The following is a 21,473-nucleotide window of genomic DNA, read 5'->3' as shown; positions in this document are numbered from 1 at the left end:
GCTATAGGCTTAGAGTTGGGCCTGGGGAAACTGTGTAGAACCAGCCATTTTGGATCTTATCAGCTGGAAACTGTGGGGTCTGACTGGCTATTTTGTCTCTAACTCCTTGCAGATGGCTCTGAAGTGTGCGGACATCTGCAACCCCTGCAGACCCTGGGAGCTGAGCAAACAGTGGAGTGAGAAAGTGACGGAAGAGTTCTTCCACCAAGGTATTCTCTCGTTCTTCCTTTCATTCTATATGGTTATCATTCTCCCTCTACCCTTCTTAATCTCCAATACTTTTCAGCTATCCTGTTGATTTCTGATCAGTGTGTGCTGTGTTGTCTATCCCTCTGTAGGAGACATTGAGAAGAAGCACAGACTTGAAGTCAGTCCACTGTGTGATAGCCAGAGTAACTCCATGGCTAACATTCAAATTGGTACGTTTTTATGACAATTTCTAGTTTATTACTAGCTACAATACATTGATATAAACCAGAAGCTCTCTTAGGCCTGCCTCTATAACCCTGTGTGTTTCCCTATCCCTGTCTTCCTTCCCCTAGGTTTCATGACGTATGTGGTGGAGCCTTTGTTTGCTGAGTGGGGCCGGTTCTCTGACACGCGTCTGTCCCAGACCATGCTGGGCCACCTGGGGCTGAACAAGGCCAGCTGGGGTGGGTTAGTACAGCAGGAGGGGTCCACTAGCCCCGAGGAGCTGGAACCTAGCAGCCCTGCCTTCTTCACCATGCCAACGCCCGCCGTCACCGAGTCAGAACCAGAGTCTGCCTCTGCTGCGGAACCCATAGCTGTCACCACAGCAACAGCCACAGGAGAAACCAACTACAAAGAAATACCTCAGGGAAGCAAAGAGTCCTGACACTCCACGTTTGCCCTTAGAACCCTGACCCCCTGACCCTTAACCGCTAGCCTCGCCACACACCGGGTAGAGGGTGGGAGGAGCGGGGTATGGCCTTTAACCCCCCCCTACTCCCACTGCCACACCCGAACAGTACTCACGTTTTTGTTGCTTTTGCCTCCCATATTTGACAAACCACAGATTTAATTTATTTCATTTTTAATTCCTTTCCTTGACATAAATAGATACTGCTGCTGTATTTAGTATTTTTATTGGCCTGTTTTATTTATTTATTTGTCCTCTGTAGTTTTAGCCTTACTAATGTAACACCACCATTTTGAAGGCGAAGTGCCATTTTCAAACAAAGTTCTGTAGGATGTTTTGAAAGTGATTTGAAACACACAGAGTATTGAAGAGATGCTCTCTAAAGACCGCACAGAGATTCCGTGATGTGTGTTGATGCATTTGTAAGGAATCTTCTTCCTGAAGATAATGTGACAAGCCCAGTCCTTTTGCTGCCTCTATGAAGACTGTTTACAGATGTCTTGTTTGTTTATCCTTGTTGTCCATTTGAAATGAATCATCATGGTTCGCAATATGCCTTCTAAGCACAGATGCGAAGAACCACTAGTGTTTGAATTGTCGACCCACTGCTGAAGTTGACTGACACACACACACACCAGATGCCATAAAGAAACACCCCCTGTGCTCCATTGTATTCATCTCTTCCTTTCACTGCCAAAAGACTGAAATATTGGACACACAACTTCTGTTCTGAGAGAACTTGGGACAGACAGAACGGTATTCTAGAATGCAACTGCGTTCTACGGTGTTCTAGAATGTAACTAATATGAAGAAGCATTGTTGTCAGTGACTGTAGAGTATGCGTGACCTCTAACCCTGGACCAGTCACTGAGGCATAGTCGACACACCCCATCTGAAAACTCCCATCACAACACCACTCACGCAGGGTGGACTGTAGGAGGGAAGTTTACTGATGTGGTTTAGCTACCTGTTAAACATCTGTTTACTTCTACTGAATGTGACTCTCTCCCTCTCAGAATGTCTCTCATTATCGTCATAGCCACATGCAACCTAGGACTGCTGTACCGATGCCTTATAACTATGCACACTGCGCTAAGTGACCAAACCAGCTCCTACTACTACTTCTTCTAGTAATCTCATGAAGTACATCGTGTGCTTGTCATCTTAATGCACTGTCTGATTTTCTTTAGCCTTTTGTTGTGAGGAAAAACACATTCTGTATATAAATGGTTGTTTTACATTCCATCTCCATTTATACATTTTTTTTTTTTATTCTGTAGACTGCACAAAGATTTTAATAACAGGTGCTTTTTCCTATTTTAGCTGATTTAGTATTTTCGCTGTAAGACTGTTGATAAACTGTTTACAATTTGTTGCGACAGCCATTTTTGGGAGAAGACTTGTCAAGCCATTTTGTAAAGGATTTGTCGTATTGACCTTTTGATAAATAAAACAAGTTGACATGAATGACTGTTACTGAGAATGATCCAAGTGAACTTTGACCGTGGTCGGAGTCATATACAGGGATGTATTGAGGTGAAATGTAAGGAATAGATCTTACATGACAGTACCTGTTCAACATCATACACCGTTTGGTCCTTTTGTAGCTCAGTTGGTGTCGCTTGTAACGCCAGGGAAGTCGGTTCGATTCCCGGGACCACCCATACATAATATGTATGCACAGATGAGTAAGTCGCTTTGGTTAAAAGCATCTGCTAAATGGCATATTACCCTCCTGGGGACATGAATGACTATAGTTCACTGTTCAACCTTGATGGTTGGGATCACTGTGTTCAGGCAATGTGGAAACAGTCCACTTTATTCACCCAAGACGTATCTTGATTGGACAAACATTCCATGCACACAAGTTTGGTTTTATTCATGAATTTTTATTTTCTTTCAAGTATGGAAGACATTTCACAACACAGATCTCGTGTTTTACCTCAAGTATCACTGACAGTTGAGTTGTCCATGTTCTCTTATTCTCCCACCATGCAGTTCAAGTTCAAAGCTTAAACACACTGAGCAGGAAATATATCGGTACAGCACATACAGTATGTCAATAATAAACACACTGGTCATTGATTGTCTTAGTGTTAGATTTATCTGAAATACTGTTTCCCCCTAAATAGCCATATCTGTGTCAAGGTGTGCAGAGAACACCTTTGTTATTCCACAAAAAATATGAAGTATGAAATTCTTAACCATCAACAGAATATATCCAAGAGGAACAGTGGTTATGGTATGAAATAGTCTTAGTATCAAGGCATCTGGATATAAACAGAGGGATACTCAGCTTGTCATCAAGTAGCACTACCTCCCGGGATACCATTTGGCTTCTAACCATATAACAAAATACAACTGAATGATAATGCCAGATCTGGAACAATAAAAATAAATAATAATCCTGCCCAGCATTGCTAAGTTATAGTTAAAATGACTGGTAGAGTACCCCAGTATTAAGCTTTAGAACAACACTGTCACCATAGATTCATTTGGTCCAGTCTTCATACTGAGGTACTGTATGGTAACAGTGTTTCAGGAAACTCAATAAAGCTAAAAGAGAGCCAGTCTAAAACTAAACATAATTACATCAACCATACATGCTTTGATAACAGCTACAACTTCATTTTTGTATCAAGTATTAACTAAATTCAGTTCAAACCAAAACATAAATAAGAGATCTAGAAATCATAAATTAGACTTTTTGTAAATTGCATTCTAGTCAACGGCCCAATACTCTACAAGAAGGACCAAATGACAGTGTTCCCTCTCTGCATACATTTCTCTCTACCCACAGCAAGCAGTAGACAGCAAATACCCAGTGAGGCAAAGAGAAATACAACTGCCTTGAAAAGGGCATGCAAAAAGGATATGTCTTTCCATCTGTGATTTAGAGAAGGTTCATTCCCATAAATAAATGTAGTTATTAACAGCTGAGAGGAATGTTAGGCGTCTGTAGTGTTACAGTGTGTATCCAGAACATAAACACTGGTGTGCCTCATATTGGAATTTAGTTATGATACAAAAAAATTAACATTTACAGCAAATCTGTACAGCAAAATTTGACCTTTGAAACTGGCATCAATTAAGAAACAAAAATAAGACATTTGATTAAAACAAGTTAAAATCTACGTGGTACACACAAAAACGGATCCTGTATGTTATCAAAGTGCAAGAACTGAAGACTATGAGGCAATGCAACACTGTTGGTGAGCAGGAATGGAGAGCAGATGAACTGAATATCTAGTCAGAAACCATGTGTCCATTCACAGAGACAGCTGACAAACCGCTTCATAAGGCACTTAAAGTGTCCATGACTGTCTGAAGGTCCAGAACTCCGACCAAGTCCAGAATTCCATCCCATCCCTGTGGGTGCTCAGAGGAGATTTCTCTTGCCAGTAGATTTCAACATGTGCTGCCCAAACTACAGGATGGGAAAAGAGACAAATGAGTTTCCAAACATATCAAATACCTTTATAAAGCAAAAAGGTTTGTCATGCTTGCACTTCTCTTACCAGGGGGGTCTCTGGGCGTGGTTTCACTACAGGGGCTGGGGTTTTCAACCGGGGCTGCCTTACCTAGAGGACAGAGAAAGGTAAGCAACTGACAACCCAGACACACATCTTTGTTGTTGTTGTTGCACTATCATACAGTGTAGTTGGAAAATGATAAGGCCCAAAATGGGGATTCCTAACAGAGAGTAATGTAGTATCCGTGTTGCTCTTACCAGGGGAATCTCTACTTTCTTATTGGTCTTGGGGAATTCAGAACAGAAAGGTTTCAGTTCAGAGGCTGGGAAGTCAAACTCCTTGTCCTCACTGCTGTTGTGGCGATAGCGATGGGCAAACTTGCGCTTCAGGGCATTAGCGATGAGAGACGCAGCGTCTGTGGGCTCTCTTGGTTTGGCTTGCCTCTCCTCTGGCCGGCTGGACAGGAACAGAGGGAGTAAGGGAAAATCAGTACAGGTTTCAGTTAGTAAAACAAGAGAGTTGTGTCCATCTTCTGTAATGTAGAAGTCAGACCATAACATGGTCCCTACCTCTTGGCGGGGCGCAGCTTGACTTTGCCGATGTCTTTGAGCACATCCAGCATATTGGGGATCTCTGCCTGCTTGGGCCCCTGGTCCAGCAGTGTCTGGCCCTCAGTCTTCTTCCCACGGCGCTCCTGGATGAGGTTAATGACTGAGAAGCTCTGCTGGAGCCCCATGAGTGGGGGTGGAGGAGGGGGAGGCGGCGGAGGGGGAGGGACGCAGGGTGGAGGAGGGCCGCCTGGGGCGGGAGGACCTCCTGGGGATAAGAAATGTACAGATTAGTCTGACAATTATTCCATGAACAGCTGCCATCTTCAGGAAGATATAGGTCATTACAGTGGAAAAAATACAACTCTTATCCAACAAATGAAAGGGCTGAGATACAGCTTTCTGTTTTGAGGACTCTTCTTTACCTTTTAGTGTGTGTGTATTTTGTGTGTGTTCTGACACCGTACCTGGTGTCAGTGTGTTCTGCTCCTGGGTCAGTACTATCTGTGCGATCTGGGCTCTGAGTTTGGCCAGCTCTGTCTCTAGAGCACTGATCTTCTGGATGGCCTCATCGTTGCTGCGGGTCTGACCCTGGGCCTCCGGCTCGGCCAGCCTGGGTAATGACCTCCGTCTGGGCAAAGGTTGTTGTTTGGGCTGAGGCGGGTGAGAACGGAACATGAGCCCTGACGATGCCTCTGACCTGAACGGGACCGATGGTATACAAGCGCCATATTAGAAAGCAGGAAAGAGATTCATGGAGTAATACACACATGGAAAGTTAACAAGCCCAAAGGATCTCCCTAATAAGCACAGTGTGGGTCAATAAACAGGGGCAGCATCACGGCATTTAAGAGCAGCGTCACGGCATTTAAGAGCAGCGTCACGGCATTTAAGAGCAGCGTCACGGCTTGAGAAAGGGTGCCTGTGCAAACGCCCTCTCTTTTCTTACCTCAGTCTCCCAAATCCAAACCAGTCATTTTTCTCCTCCTCGTCGATCCAGAAGACATCAGCCAGAGAGGCCAGCAGTCCATTCTGACTCCCGGTGCTATTCAGGTCACTACTGTCCTCAGTGTAAGGATCGAGCTGAGACACAGGGCAGCCATGTTAATTAATACATTAAAACATTCTGGCCCATTTAAACACATATTCTCTTTTCATGACTCAAACATCATTCACACTACTTGGAAACCTGACAGACATTTGATTGGCTACGGCTGACTTTTAGAAATAGAGCACATGACAGCAACTGAAGATAGCCATTCTGATGAGGTCTGTCAGCCTGTCGAGGGCTATTCTTAATTATGCAGTCTGTCAACAACCCGTCGAGGTCTAGTTGTATACCGTCTGTCAACATGAGATAAAGTCATAGAAAAGGTAAGAAAGAAGACAGATACCTTTCAGGGGACAGTCCAAGAGGACCAGTGTTTCACCTAGATTTATTTAGCAGCGTTGATCTAACTATACCTACACAGACTGAGTATACAAAACATTAAGAACACCTGCTTTTTCCACGACAGCTTTCACCTGGTCAGTCTGACCCCTTACTGACATCACCTGTTAAACCCACTTCATTCAGCGTAGATGAAGGGGAGGAGACTGGCCTAAAAATCATTCTTTTACCTACCAATTTTGAACACAATTGAGACATGGATTGTGTTTGTGTGCCATTCAGAGGGTGAATGTGGAAGACAAAAGATTGAAGTGACTTTGAATGGGGTATGGTAGGTGTCAGGTGCACTGGTTTGAGTGTGTCAAGAACTGCAACGCTGCTGGGAATTGAGGCAAAATGTTTTGTACAGTAATCCATCTACATCTAAAGTTATTTCAGCCACAACCATTGCTGACAGGTGTATAAAATAAAGCACACAGCCATGCAATCCCCATAGACAAACATTGGTAGTAGAATGGACTTACTGAAGAGCTCAGGGACCTTCAACAGGGCACCTCATAGGGTGCCACCTTTCCAACAAGTCAGTTCATTCTATTTCTGCCCTGGTCAAGTGCTGTCAATGTGAAGTGCAAACATCTAGGATAAGCAACAGCTTAGCCACAAAGTGGTAGGCCACACAAGCTCACAGAACGGGACCACCAAGTGCTGAAGCATGGAAAAATCACCTGTCCTCTGTTGTAAAACTCACTACCGAGTTCCAAACTCGCCCCAGGAAGCAACGTCAACACAAGAACAGTTCATAGGGAGCTTCATGAAATGGGCGTGCATGGTTGAGCAGCCGCACACCAGCCTAAGATCACCATGTGCAATGCCAAGTGCTGCCATTGGACTCTGAAGCAGTGGAAACACATTCTCTGGAATGATGAATCTTGCTTCATAATCTGGAAGTCCGACAGGCTAATCTGGGTTTGGCGGATGCCAGGAGAACGCTACCTGCGGCAATACATAGTGTCAACTGTAAAGTTTGGTGGAGGAGGAATAATGGTCTGGGGCTGTTTTTCACAGTTCGGGCTAGGCCCCTTAGTTCCAGTGAAGGGAAATCTTAACACTACAGCATACAATGAGATTCTAGACAATTCTGTGCTTCCAACTTTGTGGCAACAGTTTGGGGAAGGCCCTTTCCAGTTTCAGCATGACAATGCCCCTGTGCACAAAGCGAGGTCCTTACAGAAATGGTTTGTCGAGATCGGTGTGGAAGAACTTGACTGGCCTGCACAGAGCCCTGACCTCAAGCCCATCAAACAACTTTTGGATGAATTGGAACACTGACTGCGAGCCAGGCCCAACCTCATTAATGCTCGTGGCTGAATGGAAACAAGTCTCTGCAAAATCTAGTGGAAAGCCTTCCCAGAATAGTGGAGGCCGTTATAGCAGCAAATGGGGGGGAGCAACATGGCCCAACTTCCCTAAACATTAAATCAGCACCTAGGTCCATGTTATGGGTCTCATGACGTTTCCTTTCTGTTTAGTGTTGAAGCATCAAAACAAATGAACAAGCTGGCAAACACTCTTGATGAGGGTGACTTGACCATTAGATCAGAATACATCAGGCCAGAGAACGCCAAGACAACGTGACACTTGAGCACAAGGTAAAGAGCAGTGACACAGAAACAGTGACAGACACGGAAACAAAGTCACATGGAAACAACGTCCCACACAGATCATACTCTGTCAAAGTATGGCGGCAGACATGTTATATGCCAGCCTCTGTCGCAGAAACAGTTTTACCTGAAAATGGACCCTGGGGCATGGTTTAAGGGGAAGATTGGTGGCTATTCTTCTCACAATACTCCTTGAGGAGCCATACGCCTTGCCTGAAAAGCCAAAGGCCTGTCAAAATAAACACACAGATCTATGGTTAAGTACTAGAATCAAGATAATCGGTACATCACAATTAAAGCATGCCTTATAAGACAGTAGAGTAGAAGTGCAGTATAGTGGAAATGCAATGAGGACATGAATTGGATACTATTGTGATCTCAAGATGCTTCAACAATGTCTCCAGTCCTCCTCTACTTCTGGGTATACTGTAGTTGTTACACCGTCTGATGAGTGACAGTTGAGATGACAGATATCTGGTTACCATAAAGGCCGGCACATTGTGATATGGAGTGGTTTCATCTTACCGTCTAAATGCATTGCATGCAGCTGGCAATACATTTGGACCGGTGAGGTAACCTAAAGCATTCTCCATTCAGGCTGCATTGGCTTCGATTTCCTCCTTAACTTTATTTAATGGCGAGAAGCCGTAATTTTTTTTTATTTTTTTTTTATAAATAGAAAAATACGCATACCTTTATGAAAACACCATTTCCCACCACCATGCTAAATTGGCTAAACGCTAATCTCGGATGTTGTGTATCACGTTCAGCCAATCAGGTTGAAACTATTAGCGGCATCACATTAGCGAAAACCAAGACTGTACTCAGGGCAGACCTGGTTGAAGCTAAATACGTTTGAGTCGCTTCGGGAACAATTTTAGCAAACTAAGCCTTTTCCTAATCTTAACATAATTCTCCTAACCTGCTGCATAATTTCTTCTAACCTGCTAAGAAAAGTCACTTCTGCTAGTCAAAACCGGCAGACCCACCCTGAGAAATCTAGGTTTTCACTAATGCGATACAGCACTCCCTTAGGTTAGGGGTGAAAAAACAGACTGCGGCAACCTGATTGGCTGAACGTGATACACAACATCCAGGATTAGCATTTAGCCACTCTACCATGCTGGTGGTACACATATTTGTCCTGTTTTTCTCCGCTTTCACCATTAAATAAAGTTCAGGAGGAAATCGAAGCCTATGCAGCCTGAATGGAGAATGATCTAAGTACGAAACGGTTCACAAGGGATATGAATGTATTGCCGGTGCATACAATGCGTTTGGATGGTAAAATGAAAACGACTCAATATCGCCATCTGCCGGCCTTTAGGCAAATAATATCTGGTCTGATCATGACTGTACTCCATGGTATGGGAAAAAAATGAAAGTACTCACCAGGTCCATGTCTATCCTTGGACTTTCTTTACTCATTCTATCGATGTGTTTTCACAGAGGCAGTTGTACACAAGAAAGCATCTTCTTTGTGAGGTAGTCTGGGGGAAACAACAGGAAGACAAACAGGGGTGGAAATACCTGTAGTTAGCATTGTGATATTTTGTCCTTGCTCCTGATATTCTAAATGTGTTAGTTTTTATCCTAGCAATCACATTTGATTTCTCTTTGTATTCATACTATACGGAACAAAAACAAACTCAGCATGTAAAGTGTTGGTCCCATGTTTCATGAGCTGAAATAAAAGATCCCAGAAATGTTCGATATGCAAAAAAAGCTTATTTCTCTAAAATTGAGCACAATTTTGTTTACATCGCAGTTAGTGAGCATTTTTCCTTTGCCAAGATAATCCATCCACCTGACAGTTGTGGCATATCAAGAAGCTGATTAAACAGCATGATTATTACACAGGTGCACCTTGTTCTGGGGACAAGAAAAGGCCACTAAAATGTGAAAGCTATTTTCACACAACACAATGCCACAGATGTCTCAAATTGAGGGAGCGTGCAATTGGCATGCAGACTGCAGGAACGTCCACCAGAGCTGTTGCATGAGAATTAAAATGTTCATTTCTACCATAAGCCGCCTCAGTTGTTGTAGAGAATTTGGCAGTACATCCAACTGGCCTCAGAAACACAAACCATACTAGCCCAGGACCTCCACATCCAGGTTCTTCATCTGCGGGATCATCTGAGACCAGCCACCAGACAGCTGATGAAAATGTGAGTTTGCGCAACTGAAGAATTTCTGCGCAAACTGTCAGAAACCGTCTCAGGGAAGCTTATCTGCATGCTCGTCGTCCTCACCAGGGTCTTGACCTGACTGCAGTTTGGCGTCGTAACTGACTTCAGTGGGCGAGCGGTTTGCTTATGTCAAATGCCCCATGGTGGTAGTGGGGTTAAGGTATGGGCAGGCATAAGCTACAGACAACGAACACAATTGCATTTTAAAGCGATGGCAATTTGAATGTACAGCGATATCGTGATGAGATCCTGAGGCCCATTGTCGTGACATTCATCCGCCACCATCACGTCATCATTCAGCATGATAATGCACGGGCCCATGCCACAAGAATCTGTACACAATTCCTGGAAGCTGAAAATGTCCCAGTTATTCCATGGCCTGCATACTCACCAGACATGTCACCCATTGAGCATGTTTGGGATGCTCTGGATCGATGTGTACGACAGCGTGTTCCAGTTCCCCCCAATGTCCAGAAACTTCACACAGCCATTGAAGAGGAGTCGGAAAACATTCCACAATCAACAGTCTGATCAACTCTATGCCAAGAAGATTTGTCTCGCATGAGTCAAATGGTGGTCACACCAGATACTGACTGGTTTTCTAAGCCACACCGCTACTTAAAAATATAAATAAAAAGGTATCTGGGACCAAGAATCCCTAGATTATTTATTTCAATTGACTGATTTCCTCATATGAACTAACATCTTTGAAATTGTTGCATGTTGTGTTTATACTTTTGTTCAGTATATATATATAGTGGAGTTGAGTTCTCAGCTAGTTTTATTCCCTGCCTTTTTAGGGACCCCGTCTGAAAGCTCTCAAGGCCCCCCTATGGTCCCAAGCCCCCTGGTTGAGAATCAATGAGCAATTTGATTTGAAAGTTCAGGTTCTTGTGTAATGTTAACTCTCGGCATCATTCTGCCTTCTCCCTACAGTTTTCAGCCATTAGCGTCGCCCATGACTACCTCATGTTAACTACAACCCTGACGCTGTGTTTTAACGTTTAGAAACGGCAGTGGTGAAAAGTACCTAAATAGAAATCATTTGAAGTACAACTTAAGTTGTTTTTTGGGCTATTTGAAAACTTAATTTTACTTCACTACTTTCCTATAGAAAATAATGTTTTACTCCATACATTTCACCGGACACCCAAACGTAAATTTTTAATGATTAGCAGGACAGGAAAAATGACAAATTCACACTCATCAAGAGAGCATTCCTGGTCATCCCTACACAGTGAAATCAATGGTGTACATTTAAACTCTGACACTTTTAAAAGTACACTATTTTCAGTGAACATATGAATCCCACTGAACTGGTGTTAAAATGACACTTTTTAAAGTGTTAAAGATTTAACTCTGTTGCAGTGTTGCCCATTCAACTCTTAGTGTTCAAATGAACTCTATTGTAGAGTAATGCGCAACCCCTACAGTGTAAAACATAACACTTAATTTAGAGTCAACTCGACTCACTTTCCTTAGTGCTGACGCTGATACACATTCTCGGTGTAAGAAATGAACGCCTAAGGGGTTACAGTAAATACTTTTTGGATGTTGACTGTATGGTGCAAAGCATCATTTGCAGATTTCCCAGGGTGCCTTTTCTTTGAGTACATTTTTATTACCACCCATGACTATATTTGTTAGTGACAGAGACATGGTTATTGAATTCTTTCCTTTTAAAAAGGCCTGTGGCTTTCACCAAGTGAGTACCTAGGTGAATGCTATCATTAAAATTAAACTCTTTGACAATACACACATCACAAGGCCTTCATTTGATGGCCTAGTTTCACCCTAACACAGTGGTGTTAGGAAACTCCTGGTTTACAGACCGCATCACGCAAACAAGTAACAATATCCTGGCTTGCAAAGTTGTATGCATTTCCTTTTGGAATCAAGCCAGCGTTAGGATATCCAACAGTTGGAATTTTTATTCACCCATAACGTACATTCAGAATGATGGTCAAGGTTAGGAAAGTTGATAAGAAGACTACCTAAACCATTTAAACTGGAACCACCATTTCAGTAAGGGGTGCAATAAATGTAACTGATTGGATTAGTTTAAAAAAATGTATGTGTGTGTAGCATAAGTTTAATAAATTAATCAATGTACATGCAAAAGCATTAAAACAATCTTTTAAAAAATAAACCTACTTGCAGCTGGGAAATATGATAAAGATGGGCGTGATTGATGGGACTGTTTTACTATCCAATGTGTAAAACCGCTTCTACCCCCAAGCCATAAGACTGCTGGACAATTAATCAAATGGCCACTCAAACTATTTGCATTGACACCCCCACCCCCCCTTTGTTTTTACATTGCTGCTACTCACTGTTTATTATCTATGCATAGTCACTTCACCTCCACCTACATGTACAAATTACCTCGACTAACCTTTACCCCCGCACCACGACTCGGTACCGGTACACCCTGTAAATAGCCTCATTGTTATTTTATTGTGCTACTTTTACACGGTATTGTAAGCCTTACCTGTTGTATTCAGCGCATGTGACAAATAATATTTTATAACTCTGGTTATTAACACCAACACTGAGGGTTCTAATACACCATTGAGTGTAAATTTCACTCTTACAGAGTGAATTGAATCCTGAATTAACACTAGAAATGTTACACTGAAAAATCAACACTGGCCAATTTGCTGTGTACTGCCACTGATCTGGCAGACTTAAACACAAATGCTTCGTTTGTAAATTATGTCTTGAGTGTTGGAGTGTGCCCCTGACTATCCTATACACCTAAATACATAATGTCCTTAATATAGGCCAATTGAAATGATTTTAGGACTGACCCCAATTAGTTGACTGTTCGATTGTTGGTCAACCGAGATTTTTTTGTGTTGAGCAGTAGCAAAGAAATAAATACATATTTTTGGGCTTGGGCTCACATATAGGACTATGCATATGCATTATCCCTAATATGCATATGGGAGTTTTGAATGAATGATCACCTTTGAAAGCGCTGTCCATTTCGTCGTGTTAGGCTTTGAAACAACATCCACAATGGCCATGTTTCCACTCAGTTTCAACCCACTGCTTAACTTCTTTTTTCAAACTAATCCATCACAGTGATGTGAGTTTTAAAAGAACATACTGTTTTGACAATAAGTGTTTGATGTGATTTTCCATTGCATTTGCATTGAATCCAGAGTGGTTAGAGGGACAATAGAGCCCTGAGTACCAGGTCATTAGTGACCTGATGATAGTTAATGAGTTGGGTACTACTAACATGTCCAGAGTGCATGAGGAGATTACCGTGAGTCAACAGTCACATAGAATTTTACTGTGGTCACGACGCATGACTGCCGGTGCGGCAGTATAGTTGATTTTATTAAAGCACATAGGGTGTTGATGTGAGATTTCAAAACCATGACTAGAGAGAGATTAAATGAATACAGCAAAGAGCTGCTGTTTCTATGAGTAAGTACATGTTTAAGTTGTTATTCAGCACTGTAAATACTTTCTTCAGCAGTTGTCTAAGCCATTAAATGCACGTTCTCCCTACTTCCAAATATTAGCCAAACAGCATTGAGCTGAGCTCAACTGTGGTTTGTCCTGGCGCAGCAAAACACCCCACAAGGGATGCCAGTTTGGATTTGGCTTCACACCAATCAAATCACATTCTAAAGCCGGGTGGACACTGCATGACTTTCAAAACCCTATCATCACCGAGCGTCTCCCATTAAACGGCCGTCTTTCCTTTAGTGTGTTGCCAACATAGTGGTGTGCACATTAAATGATGTGACAGACGGTGGTCACATACTACAAGATTCTTCACTTGGTCGTGATGATTCTCGATACCATGTCGTCTCACAAAAAATATCATGGGATTCAATTTAACGTAGCTACGAGCTGTGGCTCAAAGCAGCCTCAAACATTCAGTCAGACATTCACGCTTGCCATACAGAGTTGAAATATCTAGCCAACATCTTGAAAAAATTAACACTGCTTGTGAACTTCAGAGCTGTAACGATTTGACACTGGCTTTTGTTGAAGGGAAGTACAAACGCATACTAGTAGTTGTTGCTCCTGCTTGAGGGTCTACACATTCTGGGTGATACAAAACAACGTCATCTCACTGGCTATTGCTGATCACCGTTCTCAATTTGGCGTTGCACATCTCACTACAAGAAGAGCAGTGCAAATTTTATGCCGATAAAATCAAACCTGTTTGAAAATATCGGGACTGCTCAAAGACGAGATCGGTAGCCCTCAGACTGCGTCTTTGATCTGCTCACATTAAAAGAGCATCGGTGATGGCCACACGCCCTGAGTAGGCAACGACATGGGGATTTTGTCTCCAATCTCAAAAACTTGTCTGAGACAGCTAAATCATGGCCAAAATTGTGTAGTGTACCCCCGGCTTTCGCAAAACGTCATCATTGTCAGACAAACGTGTCTGTTTCTGGTCTGCTTCTGTTGATGTCCTGCAGTAGCTAGCATGCTAAAACTGCACTTTCCTAAACCATGGATGGAGATGTGGATTTGGATTGTGGTTTTGACTTAATTCTCTGTACAGGCCAATGATTCTGATCTAACCATACATGCATATATCGTACCACATATTGTGCCTAGATGTAGCCTAGTAGGCTCCCATTTACATGAGAGGATGTTAGCTAAAATGCTTGCTAGCCTAGGTAGCCTATGAAAACAAAACTAAAAGCATACTGTATGACAGAGCCATAGACCGTTTTGCCAACATGAAAAAGATGAGGTTGGCATTGGCGTTCAACTAGTCTACAAGACGGGTCAGGTAAAAAAAAGAGAAGTGTTTAATTGCGCATGCAACACACACACACACATGATATTTAGAAACTGATTGGACTAAATTGTTTTTTAAAATCTTTAAGTTTGTTTTCATTGTATTAAACTAAGCATATAGCCTTGTTGATGTTTAAGTGTAAATGGTGCTGGAATAGTGGAGACAGTGCTCCTGTTGTCTTTGTGCTGACTTGCAGTAGGTTCTAAATTGCATGGTTCTAAATCAGTAGTTGTTTAGTAAACTGTCTGAAACATTAACTTACTTGACCATGCTGCAGGTTTGTTACATGCAATGTTTGCTTTGTGGATGTCACTGGACAGATGTTGCTCTCCGGTTTTGTGACGAAACAAAAGTATGTGTAGCTGAATTTATTCGGCCAGTGTGTGGCTTGTCTTGTTGTCGTCACGGCCTTATTGTATTATATCATGGTGGCGTATGAATGAATAGGTTATAGGGCAAATATCACAAAATAGGTTGTAATGTGGCTTTTTAATAGGCTTGCCCAGTGATTTTACCCAGGCACCGCTACTGGACACAAAGGTCCTTATGATTCCAAAACCATAAAGCGACGCCTGTAAATGAGGTTCAGATTGAGCGTCGGACTCGTACCAAAACTCTCCCTTACAGAAGACTTCATCCAATGACATGTGTAATGTAATGGAACAGAGTCGTGATCGGGCTAGTGTTACGTTAGACAACTCACCGGCCTCTCGGACTTGCAAACTACTGCTAGCAAGTTGCTGTGTGTAACTAAGCCTGGCCTGGCTTAAGTTTGGGACGAAAGCCATACATTTCTGGAAATATCCACTGCGTGACGAACAACTTAACTGGGTTTTGAACCATTCACTCTCCTGACATATCCCTCCATTAGTCTTCTGTAACTAAGCAAGCATAGTTATGCTAGTTGGTTGGCTAACGTTAACTAAACTAACAAGTTAGTGTAGATACCTATCGAAACTTCTTGTTAACCAAGGCGTTTTGAACGTAGACAGTTAATAACGAGTCTAGCGAAAGGTAAGTCATAGCAAAGTTTGTGGGTCGAATTTGATTAATAAAAAATACTTACGAGACTAACTTTGTCGACGTCCAGGGAAAATGTGTTTCCCAAATCTCCGCTCTAGTCTTGAGTAACCGCGTTCCTGGCGGAGTGAGTGGGCGGGAAAAAAATATTTCTTCCTTGACGTATGGGTTGGTGGATAATTTTTATGAACCAATGGGCATTGAGACATTGTTTAGACTGGGCTGGTACTATAACTTTATGATACTATTATTGGTTGATTATAATAAATAACAGGCAAACTGACCAACTGGAGTTCTTGTCATAAGGACGCGGACCCAAGGTCTTGGCTTACAGACAGCAAGTAACACAATGTCAAGTAACATCAATTCCCTGTCTGTAGTTTACTGTCACTGTCTTTTTTTGTGAACAATTTGGTAAATACAATACATTCATTAGTAAATTAATCACAACAGTAATCAAGGTCGTGACAATTTGTTCCAGTAATGTATTTGTATTTATTATTTATTTAATCAGGGAAAAGCAGCACCAGAACACCCAATTGTAATGAGTTTTGTAAATTGTTCCAGCAGTGAGGTGCATTAAAACCAGGGCCATAGGCATGGGTGGACCTGGGTGCACACACTGGAGAACCAGGCACATCCAATCAGATTGAGCAAAAAGTTATTATATATATATATATATATATATCTCACTTTGGCAATGTTAACATATGTTTCCCATGCCAATAAAGCCCCTTGAATTGAATATATATACTGAACAAAAATATAAACGCAACATGCAACAATTTTACTGAGTTACAGTTCATATAAGGAAATCAGTCAATTTAAATTAATAAATTAGGCCCTAATCTAAGGATTTCACATGACTGGGAATACAGATATGCATCTGTTGGTCACAGATACCTTAAAATAAAAGTAGGGGCTTGGATCAGAAGACCAGTCAGTATCTGGTGTGACCACCATTTGCCTCATGCAGCGTGACACATCTCCTTCGCATAGAGTTCATCAGGCTGTTGATTGTGGCCTGTGGAATGTTGTCCTACTCCTCTTCAATGGCTGTGCAAAGTTGCTGGATATTGGCGAAAACTGAAACACGCTGTCGTACACGTTGATCCAGAGCATCCCAAACATGCTCAATGGGTGACATGTCTGGTGAGTATGCAGGCCATGAAAGAACTGGGAAATTTTCACCATCAGAGAATTGTGTACAGTTCCTTGCGACATGGGACCACATATTACCATGATTCAAACTTGTTTTGAATTTAACTTGTTTTTGCATGGATTCTGTGAGGCGGTTAGCTTTTAACAGCTAGGACCGCAATTTCTTGTCCCGGATTCCCGCTTAACTAACAGGTTAAAGTCTGCTTGAAATAGCCGCTAACCTAGCTAAGCGGCTAACGTTAGCCATCAAGCTAATGACGTTAGTCCCAGATGAGTTTTCCAACGGAGCCTTCTTTGTCTGGGGAATAAATGAACGGTTCCAGCGCTGTAGGAGCTGTATCTACTACGCTTTGTTTCAGGACAAACTGGATCACTCAGAGTTCCAATGCGGCAATTGATTGCTTGTCTGAGGGATTATAGGCTTGAGGTGGCTTCCTTGATCATGCAGGTCGCCAGCCTACGTAAGAAACTGGGGAAAACGCAGAGTGGAATGTTTACCTTTTCTACACCGGTGGCTGGAAGGCATTTGCGCATTTTGGATTCATCTCCGTCTTGTCGTTTGTCGTTATCTGACTGGCCGGTGTTGCCCACAGTTCTTTCGCCAGGGGAGCCATCTCCTGCCTCTCCTCCCCCCATCTGATAGCGGAGTCGAAGGAGCACAGCAAGAAGAGCATGGCAATCGACGATGGTCGCATATCACGAGCCGTGGAAGCCGAAGACAGTGGCCTCCCGCAAAGCAGTCTACACTCCCAACGAGAGGCCTGGAGCGGATGCAAACAACGAATAGTTTCGCTGCCCTGGAGCCTGATCTTCCTGCACCTTTGTCGCTGAGGGTACCAGTGTCTGCGGCTGCTGTGCCTACTCCTAATCCTTCCCCTACGATTTAGAAGTCGACGTAGGCAACCTTCCGTCCCTGCTCTGGATCGAGCAGGGCTTCTCCATCTGTCGGAGGCCTGCACCAGGCGCTGGGAGCTACGGGCTCAAGTTATCCTGCATCTCGTCCATCCTTAAAGGGTTCTCAGAATCCTGTAAAGCATGGGAGTGGGCGGATGTCCTTGTCCTTCTCGCCAGCCGTGATTTTGGGCATCTCCATGGTAAGAAATGCGACTGTTCCTGGTGCAAAAACAATGTCCTATCTCGGAGCTCGATTAAATAACATTACCAAGCTGCTCCCGAATGTACTACGCCAGGACATGGACATTGATTCTATCGCAGTCCATGTGGGTTTTAATGACATTATGAAGGGCAGCGCTGAACAGTTGAAACTGAATTTCAAAGAGCTGATTGACTCTCTGCTACACACTAATAAAAGACCCACCATATTGTGGCCCTGTGCCCTCTCTGAATCGTGGCATTGAACGCTTTAGCAAGATTCTTTCTCTTCACAACTGGCTACGTGATTATTGCAGCTCAATGGGTGTAACTTGTTTTGACAATTTCGATACCTTTAGGAAACAAAACATGTTTTATAAGGAGGATGGGATCCTCCCAAATCATTTGGGTTCCTGGATCCTTTCACAGCATTATAAGGCTGCGTTGAGACAATGACTTATCAATGACCCAAGCCCAACTCAGCTAATCCCCACCATTGTGTCGCTGAGTCATCACAAGGCTTTAGCAAATGTACATTACACCAGGGGCATTGGTAGACACAATGTAAGTAACCTAATTTATGTCCCTCAAACTGCCCTGAATGCCTCAGCTGATCCTACAGCTATTGTATGCAGTAATCATGTGCCTATGAACCAGATGTATGCTGTTAGCACTAAGGCGGTGTGCCCTAGTAGGAAGTCCACTGTGTGCAGCTCACCCTGCACTAACATAAATAACATGAGAATATCTACTTCTGCTAAGCTTCCCAGTAAAGCAATGAAAACAAGCAAGCATCTCATAAAAGTGCTCAAAATATGTAGCTTAGGAAACAAGGTTAATGAAATGAATAACTTGCTAGTAACAGATGACATTCATATTCTGACTATCTCTGAAACTCACTTAGACAATAGACAATACCTTTGATGATACAGCGGTAGCAATACAAGGTTAAAACATTTACAGAAAATACAGAAATGCCAGGGGTGGAGGTGTTGCTGTTTATATTCAGAACCACATTCCTGTAAAGATTATAGAGGATCTCATGTTAAATACTGTTGAAGTAATATGGCTCCCGAGTGGCACAGCAGTCTAAGGCACTGCTGTGCTAGAGGCGTCAGTACAGACCCTGGTTCGATTCCAGGCTGTATCACAACCAGCCTTGGCGCACAATTGGACAGCGTCGTCCGGGTTAGGCGACATTGTAAATAAGAATTTGTTCTTAACTGACTTGCATAGTTAAGAAGCCTTTTGGACCTAGACTTGGCGCTGAGGTACCACTTTCCGTGAACACATTCATTACATAAATAGGCCCGTTGAATTTTGTCTAACTTGTCGCTCCAAATATAATTTTAACTGTTCGCTAAGTGTCGGCAAGACCATAAGCAAATAGGTAAACTGGGATATGACTAAAGAGTTAATCGTGGTGATTTTTCCACAAATATACAGGTATTTTCCTTTCCATGATGATATCTATTTTTGCTAACTTTATATTAAAATGTATTTTAATGAGACATATTTCACCAGATGTGTAACTGTGAAGTATCTGGTTGACGGTTCCACTTACTACCAAATATGATGGTGAGAGGAAGCCCAGTGGCAGAAGATGGAATGAGATGGGTTTTGGCCGACTTTCTGCAAATGTTCTCATCGATGACACATTTGATCTCAATACAGTTTTCTGTTTCCAAAACTAGAATCTGTTACGAACAGAATGGACAACGTTTTTTAGGCTTTACCCTTTGCCAAAGGTTCCAAAAATTGCGTTGTTTAGAAGGAGTGCAATGGCGAATTGAGTTATTGCACAAGCAAACATCGAAGAGTAGGCGTTCCCTAATGGAAAATGCGCAACCTGGTCTCAGAGCGTTTAGTATTATTCTATACGTAAAGCCATTTAGGACACGATATTACTTTGGTATGGTTACATAAGACCGATCGGGGTGGATGGGTGGACGTATAACGTGGGTGGCCGTAGAACGCGAACGTCGTCTAGCAGCCCAAAGGTTGCTAGTTTGAATCTCATCACAGACAACTTTACCATTTTATATAATTAGCAAGTTTTCAACTACTTGCAATTTTTTAGCTAAATAAATATAAAACAAAAGGCAACTATTTCAAAGATTTTACTGAGTTACAGTTCACACTTCTCCAGCGTGCCAGTGGCCATCGAAGGTGAGCATTTGTCCACTGACGTTGGTTACGACGCCAAACTGCTGTCAGGTCAAGACCCTGGTGAGGACAACGAGTACAACTACGCAGATGATCTGTCCTGAGACAGTTTCTGCAGTAGTGCAAACACACAGTTTCATCAGTTGTTCGGGTGGCTGGTCTCAGACAATCCTGCATGTGAAGAAGCCGGATGCGGAGGTCCTGGGTTGCCGTGGTTACATGTGGTGTGCGGTTGTGAGGCCGGTTGGACGTACTGCCAAATTCTCTAAAACGACGTTGGAGGACGCTTGGGATAGAGAAATTAACATTGGATTCTCTGGCAGCAGCTCTGGTGGACATTCCTGCAGTCAGCATGCCAATTGCACACTCCCTCAAAACTTGAAACATCTGTGTCATTGTGTTGTATGACAAAACTGCACATTTTAGAGTTTCCTTTTATTGTCTCCAGCACAAGGTGTAATGATCATAATGTTTAATCAGCTTCTTGATATGCCACACCTGTCAGGTGGATTATTTTGGAAAAGGATAAATGCTCACTAACAGGGATTTAAACAAATTTGTGCACACAATTTCAGGTAAATAATATTTTGGTGCATATGGAACATTTCTGGGCTCTAGTATTTCATCTTATGAAAACTGGGGCCAACACTTTACATGTTGAGTTTATATTTTTGTTCAGTATACCTTGCAACTACTTAGCATGTTAGCTAACCATTCCCCTCACCCTAACCTTAACCCTTTTTGCTAACCCTTCACCTAATCCTAAACTTAACCCAACTCCTAAATTTAACCCTATCCCTTAACCCTTAGCCTAGCTAACGCTAGCGAGCTAGCTAACGTTAGCCACCTAGTAAAAATTCATTACATATCATATGTTCTGTAAAAATCGTAACATATTGTACTTTTTGCAAATTCGTAACACAGTCGTGAAGAGGGCACGACAAAACCTATTCCCCCTCAGGAGACTGAAAAGATTTGGCATGGGTCCTCAGATCCTCAAAAGGTTCTACAGCTGCACCATCGAGAGCATCCTGACTGGTTGCATCACTGCCTGGTATAGCAACTGCTTGGCCTTTGACCGCAAGGCACTACAGAGGGCAGTGCGTACGG

At 42.7% G+C, this 21,473-nt stretch overlaps 2 protein-coding genes across 4 annotated transcripts in view; one reads left to right on the top strand and one right to left on the bottom strand.

The window, feature by feature from the left end:
- LOC106579529 (high affinity cAMP-specific 3',5'-cyclic phosphodiesterase 7A) overlaps positions 1-2,347 on the top strand; it is a 57,129-nt gene extending 54,782 nt beyond the window's left edge. For both annotated transcript variants that reach the window (XM_014159525.2, XM_014159526.2), the window contains exons 10-12: positions 113-209; positions 339-419; positions 543-2,347. In XM_014159525.2, coding sequence (XP_014015000.1) covers positions 113-209; positions 339-419; positions 543-856 — 492 coding nt within the window. In that variant the 3' untranslated portion in view covers positions 857-2,347. The remainder of the gene's footprint in view (positions 1-112; positions 210-338; positions 420-542) is intronic.
- Positions 2,348-2,748: 401 nt separating this feature from the next.
- Positions 2,749-16,086, bottom strand: LOC106579534 (mitochondrial fission regulator 1). Of its 2 annotated transcripts, none has more exons than XM_014159532.2 (9): positions 15,991-16,086; positions 9,345-9,442; positions 8,080-8,181; positions 5,851-5,984; positions 5,369-5,601; positions 4,923-5,169; positions 4,611-4,809; positions 4,399-4,461; positions 2,749-4,307 (listed from the first exon to the last, which is right to left on the bottom strand). In XM_014159532.2, exons 2-9 carry the CDS (start codon positions 9,378-9,380, stop codon positions 4,260-4,262), a joined length of 1,062 nt encoding a protein of 353 aa, XP_014015007.2. In that variant the 5' UTR covers positions 9,381-9,442; positions 15,991-16,086; the 3' UTR covers positions 2,749-4,259. The 2 variants fall into 2 exon arrangements, with proteins under 2 accessions (XP_014015007.2, XP_045558642.1); XM_045702686.1 differs by lacking the exon at positions 15,991-16,086 and adding an exon at positions 10,536-10,554.
- Between the last annotated feature and the right edge of the window lie 5,387 nt (positions 16,087-21,473).

This window comes from Salmo salar, chromosome ssa19 (assembly GCF_905237065.1).
Source record: "Salmo salar chromosome ssa19, Ssal_v3.1, whole genome shotgun sequence".
NCBI lineage: Eukaryota > Metazoa > Chordata > Actinopteri > Salmoniformes > Salmonidae > Salmo > Salmo salar.
This window is presented reverse-complemented; position numbering and strand designations above follow the sequence as displayed.

Coding starts and splice junctions, on each gene's coding strand:
- LOC106579534 (XM_014159532.2), bottom strand. CDS start 9,380: ATGAGTAAAGAAAGTCCAAGGATAGACATGGACCTG. Junction 5,602..5,850: donor TTTGGATTTGGGAGACTGAG/GTAAGAAAAGAG, acceptor GGTCCCGTTCAG/GTCAGAGGCATCGTCAGGGC. Junction 4,462..4,610: donor AGAAAGTAGAGATTCCCCTG/GTAAGAGCAACA, acceptor TCTGTCCTCTAG/GTAAGGCAGCCCCGGTTGAA.